This window comes from Pseudorasbora parva, chromosome 24, assembly GCF_024679245.1.
Source record: "Pseudorasbora parva isolate DD20220531a chromosome 24, ASM2467924v1, whole genome shotgun sequence".
NCBI classification, from domain to species: domain Eukaryota; kingdom Metazoa; phylum Chordata; class Actinopteri; order Cypriniformes; family Gobionidae; genus Pseudorasbora; species Pseudorasbora parva.
Window position 1 is genome coordinate 15,253,455 of NC_090195.1, and position 27,291 is coordinate 15,280,745.

Here is a 27,291-nt window from a genome sequence, read left to right on the forward strand (position 1 = left end):
CTAAAATAAAACATTGCCTTGGCCACTGCAGTGGAAGTTTACGTTAAAAAATATAGATATATTGTTATTATTTTATTTATTATTTTTATTTTTTATTTATTATTTTATTTTTGCAACTCAGAAATATTTATATAATATATACCTTTTTTTATGTTTATATTCTATTTATATCCTTTACATTTATATAAGTAATACATTTTTATTTATTTATTTATGGTTTTAGTTTTAATTTTTGGTTTCTGTTTTACAAGCTATCTGGCAGGACTTAGAGTATACTGTATAACACAACAAACAATATGCAACAGAAAACCTTATTCAAATAATTAAATCGGTTAAATCGCTGTCAAATGCACAGTGTTATGACGTCGTAAATGTGAGACGCAATTTACGTTAAGTGCAACGAAATATTTCCGCGACTTGATGTTCTCACATGTCCTGCTCTGGTCCTGCTTTCTAAATCAGCTAACAGCAAATTGGTAAGCTTATGAGGTTGTTGCAACGTTTTATTCATTGTCTCGTATGACATATTTTTGTGTATTTAATGCTAACCAAGTTTTCGAGGCGTACTGTGCTCTCTGAATGAAGTTCCTTACTATTATATTGGAAATTACTATCAAGCATGAAAACTAGACAGTAATGTCTAATATATTTAATTCATACATTTATATATGCACGTCACGAACTGTATCCCTCTGGAAAGTAAGAGTAAGGAGGTTGAACGTATTGTTTTTGCAGTTGACGAGCTGTCATTTACTCTCTAGATCAGAGAAACCTTCACAGGAAGCTACAGCTCAAAGTGGGATGAAGCTGGAACTGTCACGAGTGGTACAGGGATGTCGTCTGGGGGTTTTGACTGGATTGGGAAAATCAGGGCAGCACTCACTAGAGTTGCCCGGCTGTCTCCTGTACACTCGTTGTGCAACTGTTCCCCATCTGACCCAGGACACATTACACACTTTAAGCGATCTGCCATCAGTCACACAAGTGTCTGTGGATAGCCTGTAAGACTATAGTTATACATTCAGGTTCAAGAATTTACAGAATACACATGTTGATATGTAAAATGCCATATTTTGCTGACAGATCTGGGTTCAGTTCACAACATCAAATGTTGTTGACAACTTGAATCAAAACAGTGGATGGAAGATTATAATATTAATGATTTTTTTTCTTGCCATTTGTAAAGCGACCGTGACTTACTAAAAGTTGTTATATCATTTATAAATAAATATTTTAAAATTAGATATGGATGAATATCACTTTAAGTTCTGCAAATATGTTTTACATATTGAAGTGGTGTGATTTGTTCTCTGACATTTTTCTGCAGTTTCAGTTCTTTAGCCCTTTTTCTTTTTCAGTGCAGAGCATCAAGAGGTCCTGGAGGAATTCAAAGAGGGTGTCAGAAAGTTCGCAGGTTAGCAGTTCTCTCTTTTACTAACTCTTTGTTATTTGCTTACTCTTGGTTTGAAAGATGGAGGGTTGTATGGAAGCTTATTTCTGCCACATGATAAAAAAGGTAATTTTATCTTGGCTCTTTTAGCCCCTGCTAGCAGATAATATTGCCCTTAAAGGTGCACTATATATTATTTTTGCATTAAAATATCCAAAAACCACTAGGCCAGTGTTATATATTTTGTTCAGTTGAGTACTTACAATATCCCTGTTTCCAACTATCTGTAAATTGTGAGAAAATTGCTATTTTAACCAAGGACCCGGGACGTCTCAACATAGTGTTTGAGGGAGTCGTCTTTCAATTGCGTCATATCTGCGTTCCCCTCGGTTTCCAGTTTTATTTGGTAGAAGAACATGTCACAGCAGCACCGACCAAATGCACAGAGTAACGTCATAACATCATTCTAAACACACTTAAATGTATCTAATATAAATATATATAAACAGAGCTGCATTACCTTAGCCTAGAAATCTAGACGCACCCTAGCGGCAGCAAATTTAATTTGCCCGCAAGTGTGGTCTAGCACCTCTCAATTCCTATCTGAGCTGTATTCCTCAGAATCTGGACGGCCCAATCACATCGTGTATAGAGTCGGCGGGCGGGGCCATAATGACGACGGCCGATTTTGCGTTCGCGTGCTTCTAGTAACACAGTCTTCTAGTAAACACAGAAACTGGCGAACGGCGGCGGTCTTTCGAATCAGCTCTGCCCGCGCCTCCGGAAGACTTGGAGTTAAGCTTTCCTCTGAGAAAAGAACAAAGAGCGGCACTGAAGTCATTCTTAAAAAGGGAAGATGTGTTCGGAGTTTAGCCGACCGGATACGGCGAATGTTTAATCAGTCAGTGAGCTCCCCTTCACCGTCGTTGCTCCGGTTGGTGTACCGCTATCCTATCGCGTGCAGCGGGAGTTTGAAAGACAACCGTTTATCCCGCCCCTCGGATTGAGCCCTGTCTATGGTGAGTTTCCAGACCAAACATCTTGATGTGGGTCTGGCTTGTCAGGCTAGCATTACCTCATACTCATGACCGGAAAACGGAAATAGTGCAGGCTCCCGGCGACTGTGTCCTGCCCCGTCATAATAAAAGCCCCGGTGATCGTGAGGCATGTTTGTGTAACAATCGCTCCAGCAGCCGTGCTCAGCTCCTCAACACTCGGTCCTGCTCTGTTTCATACTACAGTAATGTTAATAACTGCATCCATGAACATAATTTCTGCCTGAGTCCGATTTTCCACTGGCTGTGAGGTGAAGACCACATGTCCCAAGATGCTGCTCTCAAACTTGGGATCATCAACCTACGCTTTTGTTTTGAATGGGTGCCCTTTACCCATACAGCACGAAACCCATACAGCACGAAACAGTCACATACAGCCATACAGCACTTTTTAAAAATACCCATACAGCACGAAACAGTCACAAACAGCCATACAGCCCGAGTCCCGCAAACGCGCCGCCGAGAAGTTTGTAATCAACAAACAAATGGCTTCTTAGTTTCGTAATGGTCTGGGTACAAGGTGATCGCTTTGAAAATAAAAGCATTTGTCTAGCGTTAGAAGGTCATTGGTAACATTGCCGCAGCTCGTTTAAGAAAATGACAGCTATGAGGAGACGCCGCTTTAGTTCGAGGTAGTGCTAACAACAATAAAGAAAGATGTTGGTTCAACACCTTATGTGTTACCACTGAAATGTAGATGTAATATATTTCCAAATGTAAGCCCATCTTATGCGGAATGCACGCTTCATACTGTCGTCTGCCCTGGCTGTAACCTTGAGTGTTTTAGCCTGTTTACTTTTTGCAAACCTTGTGAGTGCGCAAACCCAAATGCTGTGACCTCGCGCCAAATGTTTTTATTGGTTTATTAAGTTCAAACAGGGGAGTTATGAAAAATTAAGTGTGAGGGATTTGTTTACTTCACACAAAAAGATTTTGGAATGAGATGGCAACTGTAGTAGCGTTTAGTGCACTGTCTAAAATAGCCTAATTTAGAGATCACTTTTTTTTTAACCGACAACTTTGATCGGTTAACATTGATACGGTCAACCATTGGTCAAACGGTCATCGGTTAACATCCCTACTATCCACCTTATGTAAACGAATAAGTTATTAAAAAAATTCACCTCCCCCTCACAGTTGTCATGAAGGGCAAGATTAGCGGTATAGACCAAAAACAATTTGTACCAGGCTGTAAGATGGGAATTTTAAAGGTCCCGTTCTTCACGTGTTTTCGAAGCTTTGATTATGTTTTCAGTGTGCAATATAACATGAGTTCATGTTTCGTGTGTAAAAAAACACAGTATTTTTCACACAATTTACTTATCTGTACAGCGCTGTTTCCTCTGTCCTAAAAACGGCCTGATGATTTCCTTGTTCTATGAAGTCCCTCCTTCAGAAATACGTAACGAGTTCTGATTGGGCTGTTGTGATTGGACAGCAGCTTAGCGCACTTTGCCCGGGAAAGGTCCCGCCTCTTACCATAACGGGGAGATGCAAGCGCTGAATGGGCTCTCTTATCCACGTGGGAGAGCAACGAGACCACGCCCCCTATTTTGCGTGTTCTTGTGGGCGGAGGGTTAGTCAACAAACGGTTCTAGTGACGTCATTACATCCCTGCACTTCCTGCTGTAGTCCAAACCGGCCGTTCGCTGTAGGCTTTGAAAGGGAACTTCTGTTAAATAAAATATCTCGCTTGGCATTGAACTTTGAGCTTTATAATTTTACAGGTATTATTTATGCTCTAACAGCAACATTACACACTAACTAAAGTTTGAAAGATGGAATCGTGAAGAACGGGACCTTTAACATGGGGCTCAATGAGATTCTGCTCCCTTCTGGAGCCTGTCCCTAGTGGCCCGTTGAGGAATGGCAATTTAAGTCACTTCCGCATTAGCTTCAAGAGAGACTGCGGGAGGTTGCTGCTTGGGGTTGACACAGGACAAAAATGTCGTCACCAGATTTCAGCAGAGAGTAGATAGTGCTCTGTAGAGCAGTTTGTCCGTTTGGGGCTACTGTAGAAACATGGCAGTGCAAAATGGCAATTTCACTGTAAGGGGACCCACAGTGTAAGTAGTTAGAAATGGCATATTCTAAGGTAATAAAAACAATGGTAAATTTAAGTGAGTTCTTTATACACCACTAAAAACATAGTTATGTATATTGCATTTCTGTCAATAGACCCATAAATACTACACACTGAACCATTAAATAACACAACACTAAGCAACATAAACAGTACTGTGCAAAAAAGTATATCTTGTATATACACAAAAACTGTTATAAAGGTGCACATTTTTGCAGTAAAATATCCAAAAGCCAGTTTTATACATTTTGTTCAGTTGAGTTCTTACAATATCCCAACTGTTTCCAACTATTTATAAATTGTGACAATTCATATTTTAACCAAGGAGCCGGGACATCTGAGGAAGTCACTTGTCAATTTCATCATATCTGCGTTACTCTTGGTTTCTTGGTTTTATTTGGCAGAAACGCTTTACTCTTAGCAGTGTGAAACAAGTGTCACAGCAGCCACTGAGCGAATGCACAGAGTAACGTCATGACAATTTTAAACACACTTAAATGTATCTAATATGATAAACAGAGCAAATAGAGATGCGTTACTGCATATTCATGACAGGAAATGGCACATGGCGACTGTGTCCCGTCATAATAAAAGTCCTGATGCTCGCAAGCCATGTGTTGCATAGCAATCGACTCCTGCAACCTTGCTCAGCTCCTCAACACTCGGTCCTGCTCTGCTTCATACTACAGTAACGTTAATAACCGCATCCATGAAAATGATTTCTGCCTGAGTCCTAGCCTGATTCTTTTCCACCGGCTGTGAGGTAAAGACCACATGTCCCAAGATTCTGAGCTCAAACTGTTGTGTTCACACTGCACGATTGTTTGACGACAGAGGAGTTCACACTGCATAACTGAACAAGAGGAAGAATCGCCGTCAACTCTCTCTCTCCGGTGCACAAACTACTTTTCCCAACTACACGTGTGATGTGACAAGTAAACAGCGAGATCACACGTGGGTCAGACACTCGCGTGAGACTTTGAATCGTTATTAAAATGATAAACTGCACAAAGTTTGCTTCAAACTGTATGCGCTGATTTGTGGAGAAAAAGAAAAAAAGATTATGGCAGAAGAAATTGTTGGAGAGATAGAGGGAGCCAGGATTGTGTTCTGCAAAGAGGATTGTGTTCTGCAAAGAGGATTGTGTTCTGTTGAGGTAAATAAACAATTTTGTAATGTGCTGCTTCAGATGCTGTGGCTGGATGTGCAAATGTTTGGGCTTTGTTTCTGTTTGATAGAATTGTAAATCTATCTATTAAAATACTAATATTCTGCTCTATAACTCCTCCCTGAACCTCCTGCTGCCCTGTATCTCACTCTTTCATTGGCTGTCGGTCATCGCCGATGTAATTTTCAGCCAGAACTCATTTCACACAGCAGGAGTTTCAGTCGCCGACAGGTCCAGATATTTAGCATGCCAAATACTGCGATTCTCTCTGATCACGTCTTTGATTATTCACACTGCGTGATTGTCACTCGCGTGCACGAGCACCGATTTGCCTATGATCTCGGGCATTTGTCGCCGATTTCACAAAATCTGTCGGCAACTCAAAATCAGGGCAAAAATCGGCCAGTGTGAACTAGGCTTTAGCGTCATCAGATTACGCCTTTGTTTTGAATAGGCGCCCTTTAGTGGACGGAAAAATACAATTTTAGTGTAGTGTGTCGGTAGGAAATATCAGTTAACTTTTTCCAAACATTCCTTTTGCCATTAATTGTAATAATCCAGTGAGATTTTTGTATGCACAAGGAATCTGACAACAGCCGGTATGATCTGATCTCAGTTTTTTTGTTTTTTTTTTTACATGAAGAAATTTTGTCTCAATCCCAGATGGACTTGATGATGGTGATATCCCTGTGGAGCATACCGGCTGTTGTCAGGCTCCTTGTGCATACAAAAAGTATCAATGGATTATTCAAATTAATGGAAAAATAAATGTTTGGATGTAAACTGTTGTTTCCTATTGGCATGCAATAACAAAATGATTAAATAACTGACTTAAAACCATTTTTTGGAGGTGGACTACATGCCAAAAATGTTTGTGCACTATTGTATGTATATCCCTAATATTTCAGTACAGATGGCTGAAGTGTTTCTTTTTCTGAATGGCTTGTGTAAAATTGACCCATTTTTGCTATCAACTATATTTATATTTGATTTATAGTTTTTGGTTCTAAAGAGAATAGTCACATGGCATTTACAGACTGAAACTGTTGTCCCATGCCAAGGATGGCAGATTTCAAATCGGGTGTTTCTCAAATGGACGGCTGTATCCTAGTAAGGCCCTGTCTTTCCTTGTAGGCTAGAGTCCTACTCTGCTTTAAACGCTAAAAGGAGATGGTCTACTAAGTGTGTGCGTGGCTGCTTCACGCATGTTCCCGCCTCCCATGGTCACGATGCAAAAATACTATGAAAAATTTAATTTGAACAAAATACTTTATATTAAAAACCTTTGCATTAACTGCCTTTCTATTAATGTACAGGTAATGACAACCATCTGTGGTTTTTATTACAAACAGTTTAGCATTACGAAAGAAAACCAGATTCCTTTTATCTCAAATGATTTTGTCTTGCTTTATGTAGTGAAATTGGACTAGCTCATTGCTGATTAATTTTCTCCTAGATCTTATTTGTGAAAAGGATTGTATGTGATTGAAGGATGCAAAGGATACGCTTGCAGCATCCTTCAAAACGATGGATGAAGATTGCCCTCAAAGGATTCTTTAAATTGAGATAAATTCTTTTCTATGTAGTAATTGTTTGCTGGTTGAGAAGCATTTTGAACTATTCTTGAAGGTGAAATGTGCTGTCTGCACAAATAGCATACAGCAAAATTGCAAAAAACAAGCTTTAAACAGGTTTTGAAGCATACTTCTATTGATCAAACAGATTTCAATTCCATTTGGTGCCACTAGCGGTCCAGAAATTACACTTTTTAACTTCAATATATTATACATTCTACATAATTGTATAATAAAATGAAATTAATATTATTTAAAATTGATTCTGTTTTAAAATTCTTTTAGCAAAGACTTGCCAAACTAAATTTCCCAGTGGGGATTTTCTTCCTCTCACTGACCAAGTGACTGTTTAGAAATAATTATGTATTCATCAGTGGTTGCATACAACAGATTTTTGAAAAATGAGCTTCAAAGTTTTTCAGTTTTCATTTTGCAACCGTAACGAAAGGAAGGGCACTGTTTCAGTCGCTGCCTTCAGCAATCCAACCAGAAATGAGAGAAGTAATTGTGTTCACATTATTAAGATGTGTTGCCGTGAAGACATTTCAAAGGGAGACTTGAGGCGGCTGCAAGTTCTCCATTTGGATAATTACAAAAAGAAAATTGTTGTACATGATAATATTGGTCACCAAAGTTCAACTCCATCATTTTCACACAGTACCACTGAATTTAGATTCCTCATTGTGTGCCTTTCGTACATGTGCTTTTTTCCTAATCTACAGTTAGCAATTAGTTTGTACAAGCTATGCAAATGTACACTTTCACCATCAATGACACTCATCAGTGCCCCAATTTGTCCTAATCTCCATATAAATACATTTTTATTTCTGCAGAATAATGAGTTGAGCTCTTGGTTGTTTATTTCGCCAGTAAACAGTGTTGCCATAATGAACAAGTGTTCTGCCTGATTACATTGGACTGTTCTCATGCATTTCATCACTGCTGAGGACTGGGTGAATAACAACAGCGTAGTTTGCATTTCATCATATGTTGTGTGCTGGAAGTGATTATTAACAGCCGTCTTCTGTTAAAGCGTTTTAGATTAATTTTAGATGCATGTCATCTGCTTTGATTAGAAATAGTTTCTCAAGTTGTGCTGGTTACAATAGACATCTGATCTGCTGTTACATTGATGTGGTTTTCCTACGCAGGTCTTCATGATACTGTGCTTTTCTGCTCTCTGCATGATTCTGCTAACACCAGTCCTGCCGGCCACGTCACCAACAAGGTTAGAGAACTATGTCAAATTGTTGTTTTCAACCTCTTTTGTCACTGAGATGGACTTAAATTCCATTAAATCATTACAAATAGTCTAAAAGGGCAATTTAGTAAAATGTCATTTGGTTTTCAACTGCTCCATTTTGGCTTTGAGAGAGCTTTTGTGTTCTCTAAAGCCATGCAACTCCTTTATTGCTAATTGTCTGTGATTTAATGGTTTGTGTTATTTAACAGACCGTGTCTGTGTGGGGCAGCGGTGGAAGGATAGAGCTGACGGCAGCTCGGTTCATGGCGATTCAGGCAGCTGTCCAGCCGGACTGCTATCAGAGCATGGCGGACGGAGAAACATGGCAGGCCAACACCTCTCGCAAGAGAGTCCGTAAAGCAGTGGACAGGACTCTGGCCCATCTGGATGAATGTCTGTTGTTGCACCAGAAAACTCAGGTCTGTACACAAAAACACAGACTGAGTTCTGAATGCTTGTCAGGGACTGCGGGATACATTTCCAATAAAACGGTCATATTCAATACTATTCATGGCTCAATTCTTTCAGACAGAACCAGAAAATAATGTCAGATGAGAAATTGTTTTAAATCTGAATTTACATAGCAAATGTGGCACACAATCGTAAGAAGCTTTTTGGGGGTCAAGGTTTGTGTCAATGGCCTTGCAATGCATTGAGAAAGTAAAAAGTGAGGATGTATACATTTATACAGTCAAATAATTTTTTTTTTACCAGACACCAGTTTGTTTGTTTTTACAAGTGGGTACAAGACACTATAGTTCATTTATGTAGTAAACTGTGACGTTACACTCCAAAATTCAATGTACAGTGGACTACCAGTAAAATTTATAAAAATTTGGGACCAAAATGTTTCAGACACTTTGACCTGACCATGTTTTGCTGAAGTTTTTTTTCTTTAATTGCTAATGAGGCCTTTTACACAACAGACTGAGCCAATTGAAGCTTTGCTTGGTCATTGGTTGACCTAAACTAATATTTTTGAAGCGTGCACTTAAATTTAAAAGCTGATTGATTGGTTGTAATTTATTACATGCCTTTTTATCAAAGTTATCTGAAATTATATATTTTTTATAATATAAGGGATGTCACAAATCTCAATATAATATTGAACCGTTTGGTAGGGCATTTACAGTTCAATATGCACTGCTGAATTGTGGATTTCTTGGTTTTGCATTTAATTAATCATTTCTATTTCCCTTCATTTTTAATATCTCAGTTTATTTTGCCTCTTTTTGACTGTGCCTGTGAGTCTATGTGCTGATATGAGCAAATATCCAATCATATGCACTAAAGTTAGGGGGTGCTTAGCCGCGTTTTAAAGCCTTGTCGGTTGAATATATGTATAATAATATAATATATATATAATATGTGTGTGTCTCATTAGCTAAAACTATTCTAAACATTTCTGTTAATGTAAATAAAGCTGAAATAAATGTGTAATGTTTGTTAATAAAATAAACTAATAAACTAATTTTTACCTTGGAAATAAACTGTAATAAGTTGAAGTAAAAGGAAAAATATAATATCTAAATATATTCAGGGTTGTGGAGGGAGGCATTACAAAATAATAATACAGTGACAAAAGCACACAATGCAATTGCTAAAAAAGTAAACTAAAATTAACATAAGTAAAATAAAAAGCTACTTACCAAAATATAAACTATTTGTAAACTGGCTTTCTTTCTCTACAGGAATTAAAACACTCAGAGATATTCGGGGTTGTGGAGGGAGGAGACATAATGGAGGAGAGGCTCCGGTCGGCACGAGAGACTGCCAAGCGTCCTGTGGGTGGATTTGTCCTGGATGGATTTCATTCTGCTGCCATGGACCTGGATGTGAGAGCTCAGCTGATAAGAATGACATCTGCAGAACTTCCCCAAGAAAAACCCAGGTAAAAAAGGAGTCTATTTAAATTTCTGCCTCTCAGGCTCAGAAATGTATTCAGTTGGAGATTGAGTGGATAAAGCTTCCCCATTTTATCATTCTCTGATTATGCACTTCGATTTCTCAGCAGCCATAGCAACACTCCATCCCAACAGGAACCCATAGCAACCACATCATCCATTTTGGGGAGCTGGAAGCGCTGGGTTAGAAAGTTTTCAGGAAGACACTTCATCTAAAGTTCCTAGTGTTGTAATTATAGATTTTTCTGAACTCCCTCTCTTGGAGATTAACTGGGAGGTTACAGAATCACACAGAAACAGCAAGACAATGGCAGGAAAGAAAGCAGTGTGGATCTGGAAGCATCCTTGAACTCAGCAGGGTCTTAAGAGGGACGCTTCCCACTGGGTTTTACAGTCTTGTTAGAAACTGACATTTCCCTTGGGTGTATCTCGGGTCACAAATAAGTGGAGCTGGAGAAGGTTGTGAAGCAGACAGGATACATAATTTAGATTTAGAGCAAGACGGGATGTTTCCATGCTGCAGTATTCATGCTATTGGTGGACAATGATGTTTATTAGGGCTGTAACGATACACCAAACCCACGATTCGGTTCGTATCACGATTTTTGACCCACGGTACGATACAAACCTCGATATGGGGGGGACAAAACAGTTCAAAAGATATTTTGAGGGGAAAAAAAATAAATGAATTAAATAACATTTGAAAAACCTGAATAAACTGAACACCAAATAACAATATTAACTCTGCAAATTAATAACAAAATACCTAAGTAAATTAAACTATATAGCCAAAGCTATAACACTTCTGTTTTCTTTGTAATAAAATACTGTTAAAAAACGAACAGAACTTAAGTCCATAGTGGAGATGATTCGAGCATTTTGAAAATTTTCTTCAATCAATCTTACATTTACAAAGAAAACTGGTTAATGTTTTTTCACACTGAGGTAACTGAGGCTTACTGTCTGTGGCTCTGAGGCGTGTTTGGAGGACGGGGTTTGCTATTTGCCAATCGGCTGTGATATAGGCTAGTGTGCGATTATGGTCATATAGCTGTCTGTGGCACGGGACGTCCATCCATTGGTGGTGATTGCGATGGATTCAGCAGTACTCAACTCTTCCTCCACCTTAGCCTTTGTTTTCTCCAGAAGTTTTGGTAGCACATTTGAAGAGAAATGCGCCCGGCTCTGTAATGCATAACGGGGCTCGAGCACACTAAGTAAATACTTGAATCCCTCGTTTTCAACAACCGAAAAAGGGCGCATATCCAGTGACATAATACCAAATGCATCTGTAATTTTTTGTGCTCGATCTGAATTGGCTGGAAACTTTGCTTGGAATAAACTAGGCAGTGTAGGCTGCAGCTGTCGGGTTGTGGGGCCACACTGCAAGCGTGCCGTGAGCGTCTCGGTTGCGTGGCGTGTCCGTTTTTATTTCGGCTCCCATGTTGACCGGTTAGAGCTTGCATGCTTGCTCACGCGTGCATGCTTCAAATAGAAGAAATGCCTATTTTTCACGCGACATGCGAGCATGTTGGAAGCGTTTCCAGACAAAATAGAATAGGAAACGATGTTTATATGTCATTTTGACATGGATACATATTAATAAATGACATTTTCATGTTTGAAAGTCTGTAGGTTAACATAAATGCAGATATAGGCCTAATTTTAATAATAAGAAACAATATAATTATCGATTTTTAAATATTAAACCTGTCAATACAGAACGAAATATTCTGTAGCCTATTTTGCCGTCAATACCATATATCTGTATGGTCAATAGGCTACTGCCGACGTTTTCTTTGCGGTACCAATAGGCAATATATATTTAACATGAAGTATAGGGCCTCCTGTACATCAATACCAACAGAAGCGCCGCGTCAGACACGCTTCTGGTGTGCAAAGAAAGAGAAAACGCCACGCAGCCGCCCCGCGGATGACACGCAACAGAAACGCCACGCTCACACCACGTTGCCAGCCGGTATTGTGTGGGTCTTGTCAACTACACGATTGCCATCCTTGTTCTCCACCGGGTAGCTGAAATGTTGCCATACTGCTGACTTAAAAGTTGGACCTGGACAGGAAGGATAATTCTGGGAGTTGGAAGGGGTGTGTCGCGATTCTGCCTTCTCGCATCGCGATACAGGTTCGTGGACCTGCGTATTGCGATTTCGATTTCATATCGCATATCGTTACAGCCCTAATGTTTATATATATATATATATATATATACATACACGTCCTTCTCAAAAAATTAGCATGTGATAAAAGTTCATTATTTTCCATAATGTAATGATAAAAATTAAACTTTCATATATTTTAGATTCATTGCACACCAAATGAAATATTTCAGGTCTTTTAATGTTTTTAAAGTTTGACCCCAAACTTTTGAACGGTAGTGTGTGTGTAATCAGGGTTTCCGCGGGGTTTTAAAAAGTATTAAAAAGTGATAAATCAAAATTGTCAAATTTAAGGCCATTAAAAGTGTTAAATGTGGTCTCAGAGGTATTTTTTTTTCCAAATTAGGTATTATTTTTTCAGACCATCAGGTGTCCTATTCTGATTGAAATTCTATCTGCGTTCGCGTTAGTCGTTTAAATATGGGCTTTAGCATATCTGGGCACATAATCAAAGACCTTTCGTCTCCGTCTCAACCAAGCCTGCAGTCTCCCTCTCATTTACTGAAGCTTTCGCGCCTCGATCGCCCCCCGGTGACCGGTCCCAGTATAGCCGCCCCTCTGTTTTTTCTAATGGACGCGAGGCAAACTAAATAATAAAATTACACTTCAAAAATTTTTCCCCAAAGTTAGTGTATGTCACTGAAGGCAGTTATCATCACGATGATTTCATTTCAGGTGTTCGTTTTTAAAATAAGTTTAGTTTGAGTTAGTTATTTGATGCTATAAAAACGGGGGGTGTGACGTCAGGATTGACAGCTGAGACTGACGGCTTCTCTGAGTGAAGTTGTCACTGAGGCACTAACGGACTTTTTTCTAAATTTTTGGGAGCAGATTAGAGCTTTAGCTTTAATTTCTACATTTCCATAACTGTTTATTTCACACCAACATAATTAATTGTTCTGCATCTGCGAGAGTGTAGGCGGGCTTTTGATATCGCTGCTGTACTTCCTGCTCTACTTCCTGGGCTCTACTGCGCAACTCCAGTCCCGAAATCACTACTGCGCAGACTCGGTCCCAAGATGTCAGCGCCGTGCACCCCCGCCTGAAAGCTTCAAATATGGCAAGCGGAAACGGATGATGTCGAGTCGTCCATATTTTTTTACGGTCTATGGTCTCAACGTATGTTTGATGCTGACGTCATATTCAGTGGTCGTTCGGCATCATCTCAGAACACTGCGCGCTCAACAGAAGGGGCTGGCTTACGTTTTATTTTATCCTCATAAGCAGAGGTGTCAAGTAACGAAGTACAAATACTTCGTTACCTTACTTAAGTAGAAATTTTGGGTATCTATACTTTACTGGAGTAATTATTTTTCTGCCTACTTTTTACTTCTACTCCTTACATTTTCACGCAATTATCTGTACTTTCTACTCCTTACTTTTTAAAAATAGCCTCGTTACTCCTCTTTCATTTCATCTTGTTAAAAAAAGAAAAAACTATGCAGATAAATCGCGTCATCCGGATAGGGTGAATTTGATTGTGGTTGGATGAGAAGTGTAAACATATACCATTCCAACACCCTATTGGTTACTACGCGATCCATCACGGCTGCACATGACTCAAAGCACAAATCACACACGGTGTTGCCAGATTGGGCGGGTTCCAGCGGACGACCACGCACTTTCAGCCAATCAGCGATCAGCAGCAGACGTGCTCATTCATGACAGCCAGGTTTTTAGCGCGATAACTCGTTGTAGATGTATATTCAAGTGATCGCTATGCTAAAGTGGCATACATACAGTATATATAACGTTACACAAGCCGTTTCTACAGTAAGGAGTGGGAGAGTGAACCAACTCTCAAACTTGGATTACCTGTGGCTCGAAGACTCTTTATAAGTATAATCATGATTCCTGTCCATCATAATATACACACTCAGGACATCTGCAACTAGCAACCCCAACAGCTGCTGAAAGAGGTTTGAATCAATGATGAATCAGTTTTGACTGGACTAAGTGCATGTCCTATGAACTTCACAAGGCTACTGTAGTTTTGTCAGAGCAAAGCTAAGCGCATTGTTGTTATTTTTTTGTCGGCGGATTATTGTACAGTATCAATGAATTACGCATTTTGGGTGTGGTGTGTTTTAACGTGTGAAATGCCTGTTAATTATGTGCTTTTTCCGATCTCTTATATTGGGCACTGTTTGCACTTAAAGTGGCTTCTTCAATAAAATATCATCACATTATTTTGGCAGTTTTGGTAACCTTTGAGCCCTGCACAGGCCCTGCACAATCCTTCTTATGACACACTCCTGCAGCCATTAAAATAGTTCAGCTTTGTTTGTAATGTCCAAGTAGTTATATTTCGTTAAGTTTCTTTATTAAAGTTAATTTAGAAAAATGTTTGAATAATTTGTTTGTTTGTTAATTTTTTTAAAAAGTGACAACCAAGCAGTCAGCGGCCGACAGTGGGTATGAGGTTAGGGGTGTAAAAGTCAGGGTCCGTAGGGCTCTAAAGCGTCGACTCAATCTGGCAACACTGATCACACATGTAGCCTACATTTACATTCTGATAAAGGTTATTGATAACATTACTTATAGGCAACTAGTCATCATATCTTCCGCTTCAGGAAACATGTTAATGCTCAGCGGTACACATCTGGTATATGTCCATTGTACTAAAATGCATTCATTTTCAATGGGTATATATGCGGCTGAAACAGGTAGCCAGTGCCTCCCAAATTTTTCAACATTAACATTTTAATATAACATTATAGTCATTATGGCCTTTAGAAAAATGTTTTTTGAGGAGGTGGGGTAGTGCACTATAGGCCCCTGTGGTGTGGCCTAAGCTTTTGTCTTTAATAGCATTTTTTTCCTTACATTACTTTTACTTTTATACTTTAAGTAGTTTTGAAAAACAGTACTTTTACACTTTTACTTAAGTAAAAAGCTTGAGTTGATACTTCAACTTCTACAGAAGTATTTTTAAACCCTAGTATCTATACTTCCACTTGAGTAATGAATGCGAGTACTTTTGACACCTCTGCTCATAAGAGCAATCTTAAATGATTTATATAAAGTCTAAAATGAACAAAAAGAGTTGTGAGAGAATGAGGCGCGATCCATAGACAGTGAGATCTGCGTGTCTGTCTGCTCTTAAAGGGACAGCAGCCAATAAAGCTTCCTGTCAGTAAAGTTAAAGAAAAAAGGGAACAGAGAAAATGAATCGCTGCTCTTGACTAAATAACTTTTGTAGCTTTAATAAGGATTAACTATTTAATTTATAGTTTATGCAGTGCAGACTGCATATAACTTTGATAACTTTATTAAATTTCTGTATATTTCCTAACTGTTCAGACAGGAAGGGCAGGATTAAACATGACATTTATTATGGGTTTATGTTAGCATTGTTTTAAGTTTACTTAAATTAAAAACTGTTATATTTTTGAAGCCTAATAATGAATGTAAAAAAAAAAAATCAGTAGCTGAATTAATATCAGTAATACTGGCCTTCATTCATACAAAGGCGCCATTTAAACAAGTATTTAAAATATACTGTTGTTTCAAAATATATGTTGTTTCTACATTAATTTGATTAACTGTGAAATTATGTTAAAAATATATATTAAAAACGTACAAAAACATTTTTTTATTGCGATTAATCACAGAAAAAATGTGTGATTAATCTAGTTAAAGTTTTTAATCGATTGACAGCACTAGTTTTTAGTATTTTGTCAAATTTAACAACGTATCACAGTTATAGAAATGTAATATTTGGCTCGGGTTTTGTTGTTGGAAAAAAACACTAAATCATTTAATTGCTGAATTACCAATTATTAATTGAAATTAAATGTGTATGCAGTCATGCTTCTCCTTCACCAACCTTTGTGAATGTTGAGATGTGTTTTACTGTGTCTGAATGATAACTTAATACAGATTTCCTCCTGCTGTCGATTCTAAATCTATTCTTTTTTGTGTGTTATATATGTCAAAATCTGTGTAAATAATAGAAAGGTCGCTGATTAACACTTGCAATTCAGTGTCGTGATGGTTTTAAAAATATTCTGAAGGTAGTAAAAAAGGTATTAAAAAGTAGTAAATTTAACTTTAGGATTGCTGTATATACCCTGGTAATAGTCTTTTTGTTTATTTGTAGATGTGCTTGTGGTCCTCATTTATTTGTTCAACTATCCAAACTCCCAAATTAACTAAACTAAAAAAATTCACTGCATGAGTTTATCTATCTATGTATATACGAGAGAGCTTTTGGGTCTTCGTTGAATCTTTATATTTTGTATAATACTTAATGATTTACCCTGGGCTGAACTTGGCTTTGATTTATCATTGGGGTTAACTATAATCTTGTATAGTCTTTCTGAGGAACACTGAGAAAAGTATTCCCAAACCAAAATAAACTATGCATTGTGAGAGCTTTAGAATTACTTGTTATAGCTAGCTAAAGTGTGTAATTCATTTAATGCTTAAATACCTTTTCCTATCTCAGCTTAACATGCAGAGACAACTTTGTTAACTTTAATTAACCTTTATATTACCTTTAATTAATAATACATCCCATTAAGGCAAAAAGCACTGCATTTGACTGATAAAATGTACTTTAAGTCTAAAAAAAAGGTTTTAACCTCTAAGCTTTTGCCATCTCTTTCAGGTTTGTGTTGGGAATTGGCCGTCCTGATGAGGTCATCAGCTGTGCTGAAGCAGGAGTCGACCTGTTTGAGAGCTTCTTCCCTTTCCAGGTGACGGAGCGGGGCTGCGCCCTCTCCTTCAACTACACCATTGATCCCGACCCTGAGACAGCAGGTACATCAGCTCCTACAGGTGTGCAGAAGCCCATAGTTATACTGTTCAAAAGATATTAAAGGTTTCCTACACTTTCTTCAAGGGTTGGTTCACCCAAAAATGAAAATTCTGTCATTAATTACTTACCCTAATGTCGTTCAACACCGATAAGACCCCGATTCATCTTCGGAACACAGATGAAGATATTTTTGTTGAAATCCTATGGCTCAGAAAGGCTTTCATTGACACCATTGACACCGTTATAAAGCCCATCTCACTACAGTGTCTCTACAATAGTTTTTGTTTGCAAAAAACTGAATAACGACTTATATAGTGATGGGCTGATTTCAAAACAAAGTTTCGAACTGTTATGAATCAGCGTATTGATTCATGATTCGGATCACGTGTCAAACTGCCAAACTGCTGAAATCACGTGACATTGGCAATCCAAATCCCAAATCCTGAAAAGGTAAAGAGTAGAGGACAGAGGAGCGTCTTAAGAAGTTATAGGTCTGTGAGAGCCAAAAAATAATGCTTTTTTGTAGGTGACCAAATACTTATTGGAAAGTGATTTTCTGGATTTTTTCTAGCATTCTGTCTCTAATAGTTGGAGTGTAACGTATGATGAATATTACAGGCCGTAATTTTTAAGTGGGAGAACTTGCACAATTGGTGCGAACGACTAAATACTTTTTTGCTCCACTGTACATGCCATGAAAGTGGGTGTGCATTAGACAGAGTTATGGCACGCACAGAGATGAGAATGGTATGTTTGGACTCTGAGGGATATGGTGAATAAGCTAAAGTCCCAAAATGTCGCCGTGTTCCTTTAAATGTTTAGAGAACAGTGAGTTTGAGAATTTACAATAAATCAATCAAAATTTGGCACCATTTTCCATTCAACTATTGCCATATTTATTGCATTTTTCCTTTGTATGTCTTATTAAACTGCTAAAATGGAAAGTATTTTAATACTAAAATGTACATTTTAAGAGAAAACTGTTTCAGATTTATCTTGTGATGTATAACGGATCTGTTTAGCACAATAATATGAATGAATAAAGTCATATTTCAAGTGTTCCCGCTGGATCAGTGTCAGCAGGAACAGAAACTGTTTTTCACAGTAGGCCTGTTGGAAGTGGAGCTGTGCTTCTGCTAGTTGTTTCAGATAATTAAGTTTGATTTTAGAGAATACATTCTTAGAGAGAGTGTGTGTTTGTTCAGGCTCCAGTCAAATTAAATAATTGGATGGTTTTGAACAGAACTTGAGCCCTGGGGATTCATCTTGCCATCTTCGCTGTCAGCAGGTGTCAAACCTTCACTGTTTGTACTTCTCACAATTTGGTGTTGGTTTTTTCAGTTAAAATTACATTCTGGGAGAATATCTATCCATGTGTATGTCTAAAAAGTACCTGGATCATGTAAAGAGACATAAATTCACTCTAGGACATAAATAATTGATTTAGGCTGTTAGGTGTGCTGCAGTCAGTTCTAAGAAGAACCTAATCGATGTGTTAGGATGGTAATAGAGTTCAGGACAGGCACTTGCAGAGGGAAGAAAAGAAAGAGAGATCCTCTCAGCCAATTAGAGAGCTCTGCAGGGGGACCGTCCTCCTCACCATGATCTGCCACCTTCTGTCACTGCAGGGCACAAGTTTTAATCTGCACCACTCTTGTTGTCTTTCTTAACCTCACTATAGTTCTCTAAACCTCCACTTTGTGGTCCCTTTTTTCCTGATTTTCCTTCTTTCTCTCTCATGTGTCTTTACTGGTTTCTTTTAGTCATTCTCCACGTAATTTTTTTTTGCATATACAATGTCACTGTATATATATTATGGATTTTTTGTATTTTTTTATTTGTTCATAGAATATTACAGACATCTTTGCTTTATATACAGTTACACATGCACTCAGTAACTTCAGGTGCACCATAGTACTTCTGAAAAATGGTTAAAATAACTCGCATTATGGTCATATTTAATAGCCTATTAAAACAAGGTGGGAGCCTTATGGGGTGCCATGTTGAATATATAGATATGCTGTAAAATTATTTTAAAGTTTGAAATGGAAAAGTTTGTGATTCATTTTTTCTTCCCTATTGTGACGTTTATATATACCGTAAGTGAAACAGCTCCTCGAAAAAGAAAAAATATAGAGCGGGACTCGATCTGTCAGGATATAATTGTATCATTGTGGTTTGCTATTGCTGTGATGTCATGTGAGTGACAGGTTATCCCGCCCAGAAGTTATTTTGATTAAAGGGATACTTCACCGCTTTTTTATATTAAACTATGCTATTCCCTTAACTAAGATGAGTTGATACATACCTCTTTCGTCTCAGTGCGTGCACTTAATTGCTCTAACACACGGTGACGATCTGAAAGCATTTAGCTTAGCCCACTAAGCCCAGTTCATTCACTATGGTACCAAACAGAGATCAAGTTAGAAGCGACCAAACACCTCCACGTTTCCCCTGTTTAAATACAGTTACACGAATAGTTGAACGATCATGTATGGTGACATAAAATGTGACTCTTTTCTAAGCAGGTTAAAAAGGAGAACTATAATGTATGGCGGAATAGCACTTCTGAGAGTACTTCGATTCGGCGCAGTAAAAAGTCCCGGCAGAAAAATCCTTTTTTCAGGATTTTTCAGCAGAGAATTTTTACCATCTTAGTTAAGGGAATAACATACTTCATCGCTTTTTCATATTAAAGTATCCCTTTAAAGATTATGAGAATTAAAGAATAATAATAATGTACGTATAAATCATTTAACGTAAATACTGCAATATTCCAATAAAAAATGCAATTTTAATTTCATATTTTATTATATTGTGAAAAAAAACATATATATATATATATATATATATATATATATAAATTAAAATTACATTTTATAGAAGATTTTCATAATAATATATCATACATACATGCATATACACAGTAAACGAACACTAAAATTCGCTTCTTACTGGAGCAGAACAGTCTATCTGTGTCTGTAACGTTTTGAGAATGGCACACTTGCCATTGCTTCTTAGGCAAGAGCATGTTTTTAGAGAGTAATGAACGCTTGTGCAGAATGCCCTTAAATTGATATGTGTGGGTGTGTTTTATGTAAATTACAAACATAGCTCAAGTAGAATACAATAAAATCCATTAACAGAATGAGATTAAACTAAATTCATATACGTGCTTGTGAATTTAGCCAAACATTTTGTGAGAAGTGCTCTTGTGCATTCAAATGCATATAATCCATGCAATTATTTGTGAATGAGATCTGGTGTTCTTTTAATAAAAACTACAAGACTTAATAAAAACCATTACACTTCAAGCATTTAATTTAATTAGAAAACTATGTTTCCTTGTCATGTGCACACCGGACATGAAAAATTCAGTACTTTCATTATCTGGTCATGAAATGTATATGTAATGGGTTTTGTCTTGTGATGAATGTTTAATCATGTGTACATGTTTGACACAGTGCAGGAAGTCAATGGAGAGATGCCTGCTGTCAAGAAGCTGAATGAAAATGGAGATGAAAATATGACGCCTTTCGAAATGAACCTCAAAGATAAAAGGTGCGTGCGCGCGTGTGTGTGTGTGTGTGTAGGGAGACAAGAACATACCCTTTCACCCCTCATACAGCTGTGCATGTTTTCATTTTTCATATCAGATGAGGCTTATAATGATTTCTTTCACATCTTTCATGATGTCAGTCTCCTCAACATGTATATGAGGATAAATACATTTTATATGTCAGTAATTTATTCTCGCTTCTGAATGCATTTCCATAATATCGGATATACCCTATCACCAGTCAGATTAGATTAGTGGTCAAAGGAGCGATGAAGTATATTAAACAAAAGCATTTTTCAAACCCCTCACTCATGTCTCAAACCACTACCTTTATAAAACCTCCTATATACATTATTCTTGTCTCTGCCATTTCCCAGTGCTGATTATATTTGCTATCCAGAGGTGTTTAGGCTTCTTGTGGCACAGTTTGGCATTGCATAAGTATTGTATAGTTGTGTTGTGGTAAATATAGCAACAGGTAGCGCCAGTAGATCACCAAGTGCAGCCATTTTACACCTAAAAGAACACCCCCCCCCCACCCCACCCACAATTGTGTGAATTGCACAATATTGACAACAGTTTTGAGATGGCTGCCTTTCCATAAACATGAACTTTTATGACATCCCATTCTTAATCTGTAGGTTTTAATATGGAGTTGTCCCTCCCTTTGCAGCTATAACAGCTTCAACTCTTTCGGGAAAGACATCCTACAAGGTTTAGGAGTGTGTTTATTGGACATTATGACCATTCTTCTAGAAGCTTATTTGTGAGGTCAGGCACGGATGTTGGAGGAGAAGGCCTGGCTCGTAGTCTCTGCTCTAATTCATCCCAAAGGTGTTCTATCAGGTTGAGGTCAGACCAATCAAGTTCCTCCACACCAAACTCGCTCATCCATGTCTTCATGGACCTTGCTTTGTGCACTGGTGCACGGTCATGTTGGAACATCCCCAAACTGTTCCCACAAAGTTTGAACAGTTCACTGGACTTTCACTGGAACTAAGTGGCCAAGCCCAACCCCTTGAAAATCAACCCCATGCCACAATGCCCTCTCTACCAAACTTTACACTTGTCACAATGCAGTGAGGCAAGTACTGTTCTCCTGGCAACCAGAGAAGGGTAATTCATCACTCCATAGAACACACCTCCACTGCTCTAGAGTCCAATGGCGGTGCGCTTTAAACCACTGTATCTGACTCTTTGCATTGTACTTGGTGATGTGAGGCCTGGATGCATGCCCGGCCAAGGAAACCCATTTCGTGAAGCTCTCTATGCACTGTTCTTGAGCTAATCTGAAGGCCAGTCTGCATGCCTAGGTGCTTGATTTTTATACACCTGTGGCCATGGAAGTAATTGGAACACCTGAATAAAATGATTTGGCTGGCTTTGTGGTGGTACTCGGTGTGTTTCGACCACAGGAACCAGGGTCTAAATGAAGTTCCGGGTAAATATTTCCCTCTCCAAACGGCCCTGTTCGCGAGGTAGTACTTTTTCAAAGTTCAGGAACTTTCGAGGGCGGGACTTGGGCGCTGAACATGCTGTTTGGTTTAGGTCACACAGCGTTTTATTTCAACTGGCATTTTTAAAAGTATTTTGCGAGGTTCGGTCTACGTTCAGTAAATATCAGTCTTGCTCTCTGTCTGATGGCGCGCGTTCGTCTCCGCTATCTCACGTTCAATGTCCATAATAGCTGATAATAATATACATTGTGATTTTAAATATTGCTTTACAAGCTTTCTGAATATGCTAGTGCTCTTTTCTTTCGTTGTTAATTACCTCTTTAGTAAACCTATACATAACCAGCAAAAGCAGCACAGCTTGAATCTTTTCCATACTCGTTATTTTTTTTACAGTCTATTTTTCACCATGTAAACGACCTGACCCGACTACTTTTGAGTGTGCGTCCTTGCGTGACGTGACAGCGCGCGCCGCGCTCATGTTGACAAGAGGAAAGTTCATTTTTCTCAGGGGTAAACTTTTTATTTCGTAAGTTATGAAGATAATGTTGGAATAATGACATATTCAAAATAATATATTGCCCCAGGCAGTTTTTACTTTAACTGTGTCTGACAGAAGAATTAATTTTTTTCTGAGATTATTACACTTTACAACAAATAAATAGCTTATATAATACTGTATTAGTCCTGGTGGCCGTTAAGAGTTGCTATGGCTACAGTTAACACATTCCAGCTGCTGGAGAAAACAGCGTTGACATTTTTGATGCGTCAGACAAACTGCATGTCATAAAATGATTGCGATTGAAAGTCATCACATGTAAACACCAGATCAGTTTAGATAACGTCTCATGTAAACAGTCCACTAAATCTTTAAATCTGATTGACAAAAAAAGTGTGCATGTAAACGCGGCTAGTGTCGCGCAAAAATGATTACTGTCCGTCACTGATTCGGAGGAGCAGTCGCACGCAGTCGCACGCAGTCGCACGCAGTCGCACGCAGTCGCACGCAGTCGCACGCAGTCGCACGCAGTCGCACGCAGTCCTACATCACCGGACTAATCTGCCTAATCTTCACAGCACTTTAGATCGCGGTGGAAACGCAGACAGTTGCAGGTCTGGGGGGAGAAAAGTTCCTGTAAAAAAAGTTCCTGGTACAAATTGTTCCGGGTACTTTTTGGGTGGAAATGGGGCTATAGTGTATGTATAGAACGATAAAATTATTTTTTTAATATAACATAGATTTTTAATGGATTTTCTACTACATATCAGTAAAAAATATTGGCTGCAGGATCTAGAAGGAACATTTGTAGCTGCAGCTGTGGTAACTAGATCAGAGCTGGCAACCCGGATGCCGAAACACTACTGACTTTGTGGTTGGTCGATAGGTGGAGGGCGGAGCTTCAGGCCAAAACACAACATGACAACATCAACATCAGTTGAGGGCTGCAACAACAACTTTTAAATGACAATATCCTGGCAGGACTACTGTTCTCAGTGATATAAGTATTTGAAATTAACATGATTTCTTAATGTCTAGTGACATATCAGGGCCATTTTATGATTAATTGAAATACATTTCTTACATACAGTTCCTTTTAATACCCAGGGTTTATTTTATTTAAGTATAAATATTACTTGTAGATTATAGATTTTCGGTGCATTTCAGTTTTTGCATTAAATATTTTAAACCTACTCTGCAACAGTTGCTGTTTAGTCCAGATTGTGGTTCCTAAAAACAAACAAACAAACAAACAAACAAACACTTTAGCAGCAGAACATCTGTGATAAGAACATGTAATGTCATCAATATACATAAATATTATGACCTTTTATTTTATTGTCTAGGCTATAGCCATATTCACCAATAGTACATTTCAGTCATTTGTTTTCAATGTTTTGTTGCATTGTAGATTTGTTCTTAAATGTATTTTTATCCTTTAAAATCTTTAAACAAGCAGATTCCCTGTTGTGAAAATTAACTCCAGAACACTGTGTTTGACTTTCAGGTATCACGATGATTTCCGCCCACTTGTGGAGGGCTGTGGCTGCTACTGCTGTAAAAAACACATGAGAGCATATGTTCATCATTTACTGGTGACCAACGAGCTGCTTGGCGGTGTTTTACTCATGCTACACAACATGGCACATTACCTAGGCTTTTTCAAAGCGCTACGGGAGGCAATAGCCAGCGACCGTCTGCAGGACTTTAAAAATAGAGTGCTCCATTGCAGAGATGGAAATTGAAATGATTGAAGGACTTCAAGTAAAAAAAGAAAAAGGCATGAAAAAAAGAACACCTACATCAGAGCATACTTAGAGCTTTGATGTTATTTTATGAATATAAAGCTGGATTCTGATGCACATGCTCTTGCCATGCAAAATATCAGACAAAAAGTGCTACTGCTGTGAGTGACACAGCAAACCTTTTATAATTCCGATGGCTCGTCTCAGAGTTCACTTATGGATTTTAAAGGTGCTGTCTGCTGCATCAAATGAACAATCTCCCTCAGAAGGAGCGTTAATAATGGTGAAATTATTTTTTTAAAAGAGCAGCACTTGCTCAGTTTCTCACTTTTGCAAGCCCTGGAAAATGACCACCTGCTGGTTTACTCTGCACATTTTTCTGACGAGTTTTAATATGGGAAAATTCTGCATTTCTTTCTTTCTTACACTAATGGTATTGTATAATAATTTGTTATTGTGCAGTATTATTATTCTATATAATTGTGATGTTTAGATTATATTAACATTTTGCCTTTTTGTTTAGTTATAAACTTTTTTTTCTTTAAACCACAATGCAAATCTAGCTTACTGACTTTTTTGTATTTGTTTTTTCCAAACTTTACATTCCTATTCATAAAATGTTTTTAACTTTGCAATAAATTCACAGCAGAGTGCCAGTAAACCTTTTAGCTGTGACTATATTCATAACAGAGCACAGCCTTAAGTGCCTTATTGCTTATATAAAAGTTTAATGTTATGTCTGTGTAATTATTAGCGCGGCTAAAATGGTTCCAGGGTCATAATGGTTGTTTTATGGCCTAATTAAGCATGTGTGAGTGCATTTTGAGAGTGAGTACTGTAACATTTATTCATTTGATAGACCATTTTAAAAAGCAATTCTTGAGACACTAACATAAGTGGAGCAATACAAAGTTTTGAAATCAGTCTTGTACTGAGATGTAGGTGTAAAAGAGTGACAGTACAGAATATTCCTTGAAATACTTAAAGGAACACTCCACCGTTTTTAGAAATAGGGCTTATTCAACTTCTTTCCTACATTTAGATATGTGGGCAAATGCATTTTTGTCTCAGTGCATATTTAGTTTGACAGGGTTGCCGTTAGCCCAGCTAACATGTCCCGATTAAAAGTGATCCAAAAAAAACCCCACACCCACCTAATTACTTCTTGTGGCCTGCGTATTCACACCGAGTACAAATAGTGATGGAGATTAAGACTAGGTGATTTCCTAGGCAGATTTTGACTATATTATGGGGAAGCACAGGTGAAGTACTGCTACTTGGGCGCTATTTTCTCCAAGTACAGAAACAGTGGGGCCCAAAAGTCTGAGATCACTTTTTTTCTCAATGCAAATATATTATTAGCGTTAAAGTGGTCCTGTTATGCTGTTTTGTTTTAGTTATTTAATTTAATTTTACTTTCTTTGTGTAATGCTGTTTTTTGAGAATGAAAAAGGTCTGCAAACTGGGCCTGTTTGAGATGTGTGTTCATTTCAAGGGGCGTGACATTTCCCAAACATACTCGAATCGGTTGACCTATCGCAACGCACTAGTCCAACTGACCAGTCAGAGGTCATAGCCCTAATTTTGGAAGGATCGATGCACTTTTTTGAGCTTTAAACTCAATGGACCCTATCACTGCCATTATAAAGCTTGGAAGCATTAGGATATTTATTAATATAACTCTGATTGTGTTCATCAAAGAGATAAAAGCCATTTACACCTAGGATGTCTAGAGGGTGAGTAAATCATGGGGTAATTTTCATTTTAAAGTGAGCTATTCCTTTAACCGGATTAATTAAAAAGAATGTATTACTCCTCCAGCTGCCTGACATCAGTAACCAACAAGGTATAACAACAAATTTGTGACAATAAGGTTACAGGAAACCGGTTTGTGAATTAATTTCTTCAACTATGCATCATACTCAACTAAGCAGCGAGTTATGTCGTTGTATGGGGAACGTGCCCCGGAACACTGAAAAAAAGATTTTTACTTATTTTTCAATTGGTTTAATTAAAATGAGCTTAAGCAACACAATTGCTATACATTTTGTCCTAACTTAATTGTGTTCAATCCACTTAAATATATGTATTTATGTGAAACTTAATCCATTTGTGTATATGTGAATGATTTGTGTTGCATAAACTGAAACTGGGCGGGGCTTGTTAGTTCCCAGCATGCTTTGCATATGGCTAAATCATCAGTAAATGTTATTTTATGTGTTTTCTGAGCAAGGGGGAGACTTGGTTGTTTTTTAGTGTTTAATATTCAATTAAGTTGGAGTTATTAGGATAATTTATATTACAATGGTTTACCATTGTGGAGAAGAGTAGAGCATTTGCTTAGGCTGTGGATTGATACAGCTGATGTCAAAACTGCTTTGATAAAAAATCTTTTAATGCTTGGCATTTAAAATGTTAATGTGTGTTATTGCTTGCTAAAAGTGTGTCAACTAGCTAGTGCAGTATTATAATTCGGTTGTGTAACATTAAAATATATAAAACAGAAGAGGACAAATGAATATATGTTTTTAGAATGCCTGAATCCTGTCAGGGAGCCATATAAAATTCACTTTAAAACTACTTAACTGGGTCACTTAAAATGTATTTATTCCATGATGTTGAAGTTATATGAACAAATTATGTTTGTTTAACTTAATTGATTCATTTGGGACTGATGT

General features: G+C 37.9%; 1 protein-coding gene across 3 annotated transcripts; it reads left to right on the forward strand.

Annotated features, from left to right (window-relative positions):
* The first annotated feature begins 389 nt into the window (after positions 1-389).
* qtrt2 (queuine tRNA-ribosyltransferase accessory subunit 2) lies at positions 390-27,197 on the forward strand. 3 transcript variants are annotated; one of them, XM_067435296.1, is made up of 9 exons: positions 390-476; positions 762-1,001; positions 1,359-1,414; positions 8,422-8,498; positions 8,723-8,932; positions 10,205-10,404; positions 17,207-17,376; positions 20,821-20,917; positions 24,376-27,197. In XM_067435296.1, exons 2-9 carry the CDS (start codon positions 802-804, stop codon positions 24,611-24,613), a joined length of 1,248 nt encoding a protein of 415 aa, XP_067291397.1. In that variant the 5' UTR covers positions 390-476; positions 762-801; the 3' UTR covers positions 24,614-27,197. The 3 variants fall into 3 exon arrangements, with proteins under 3 accessions (XP_067291397.1, XP_067291398.1, XP_067291399.1); XM_067435297.1 differs by having other exon boundaries at positions 17,207-17,358; positions 24,376-27,195; XM_067435298.1 differs by lacking the exon at positions 762-1,001 and having other exon boundaries at positions 399-476.
* The last annotated feature ends 94 nt before the right edge of the window (positions 27,198-27,291 follow it).

What these genes read in the sequence shown, in the direction of transcription:
- qtrt2 (XM_067435296.1), top strand. Translation starts at nt 802, where the DNA reads ATGAAGCTGGAACTGTCACGAGTGGTACAGGGATGTCGTCTGGGGGTT. An exon ending in GGGTGTCAGAAAGTTCGCAG is followed by an intron (nt 1,415 to 8,421) that starts GTTAGCAGTTCT and finishes TTTCCTACGCAG; the next exon opens with GTCTTCATGATACTGTGCTT. An exon ending in CCGGCCACGTCACCAACAAG is followed by an intron (nt 8,499 to 8,722) that starts GTTAGAGAACTA and finishes GTTATTTAACAG; the next exon opens with ACCGTGTCTGTGTGGGGCAG.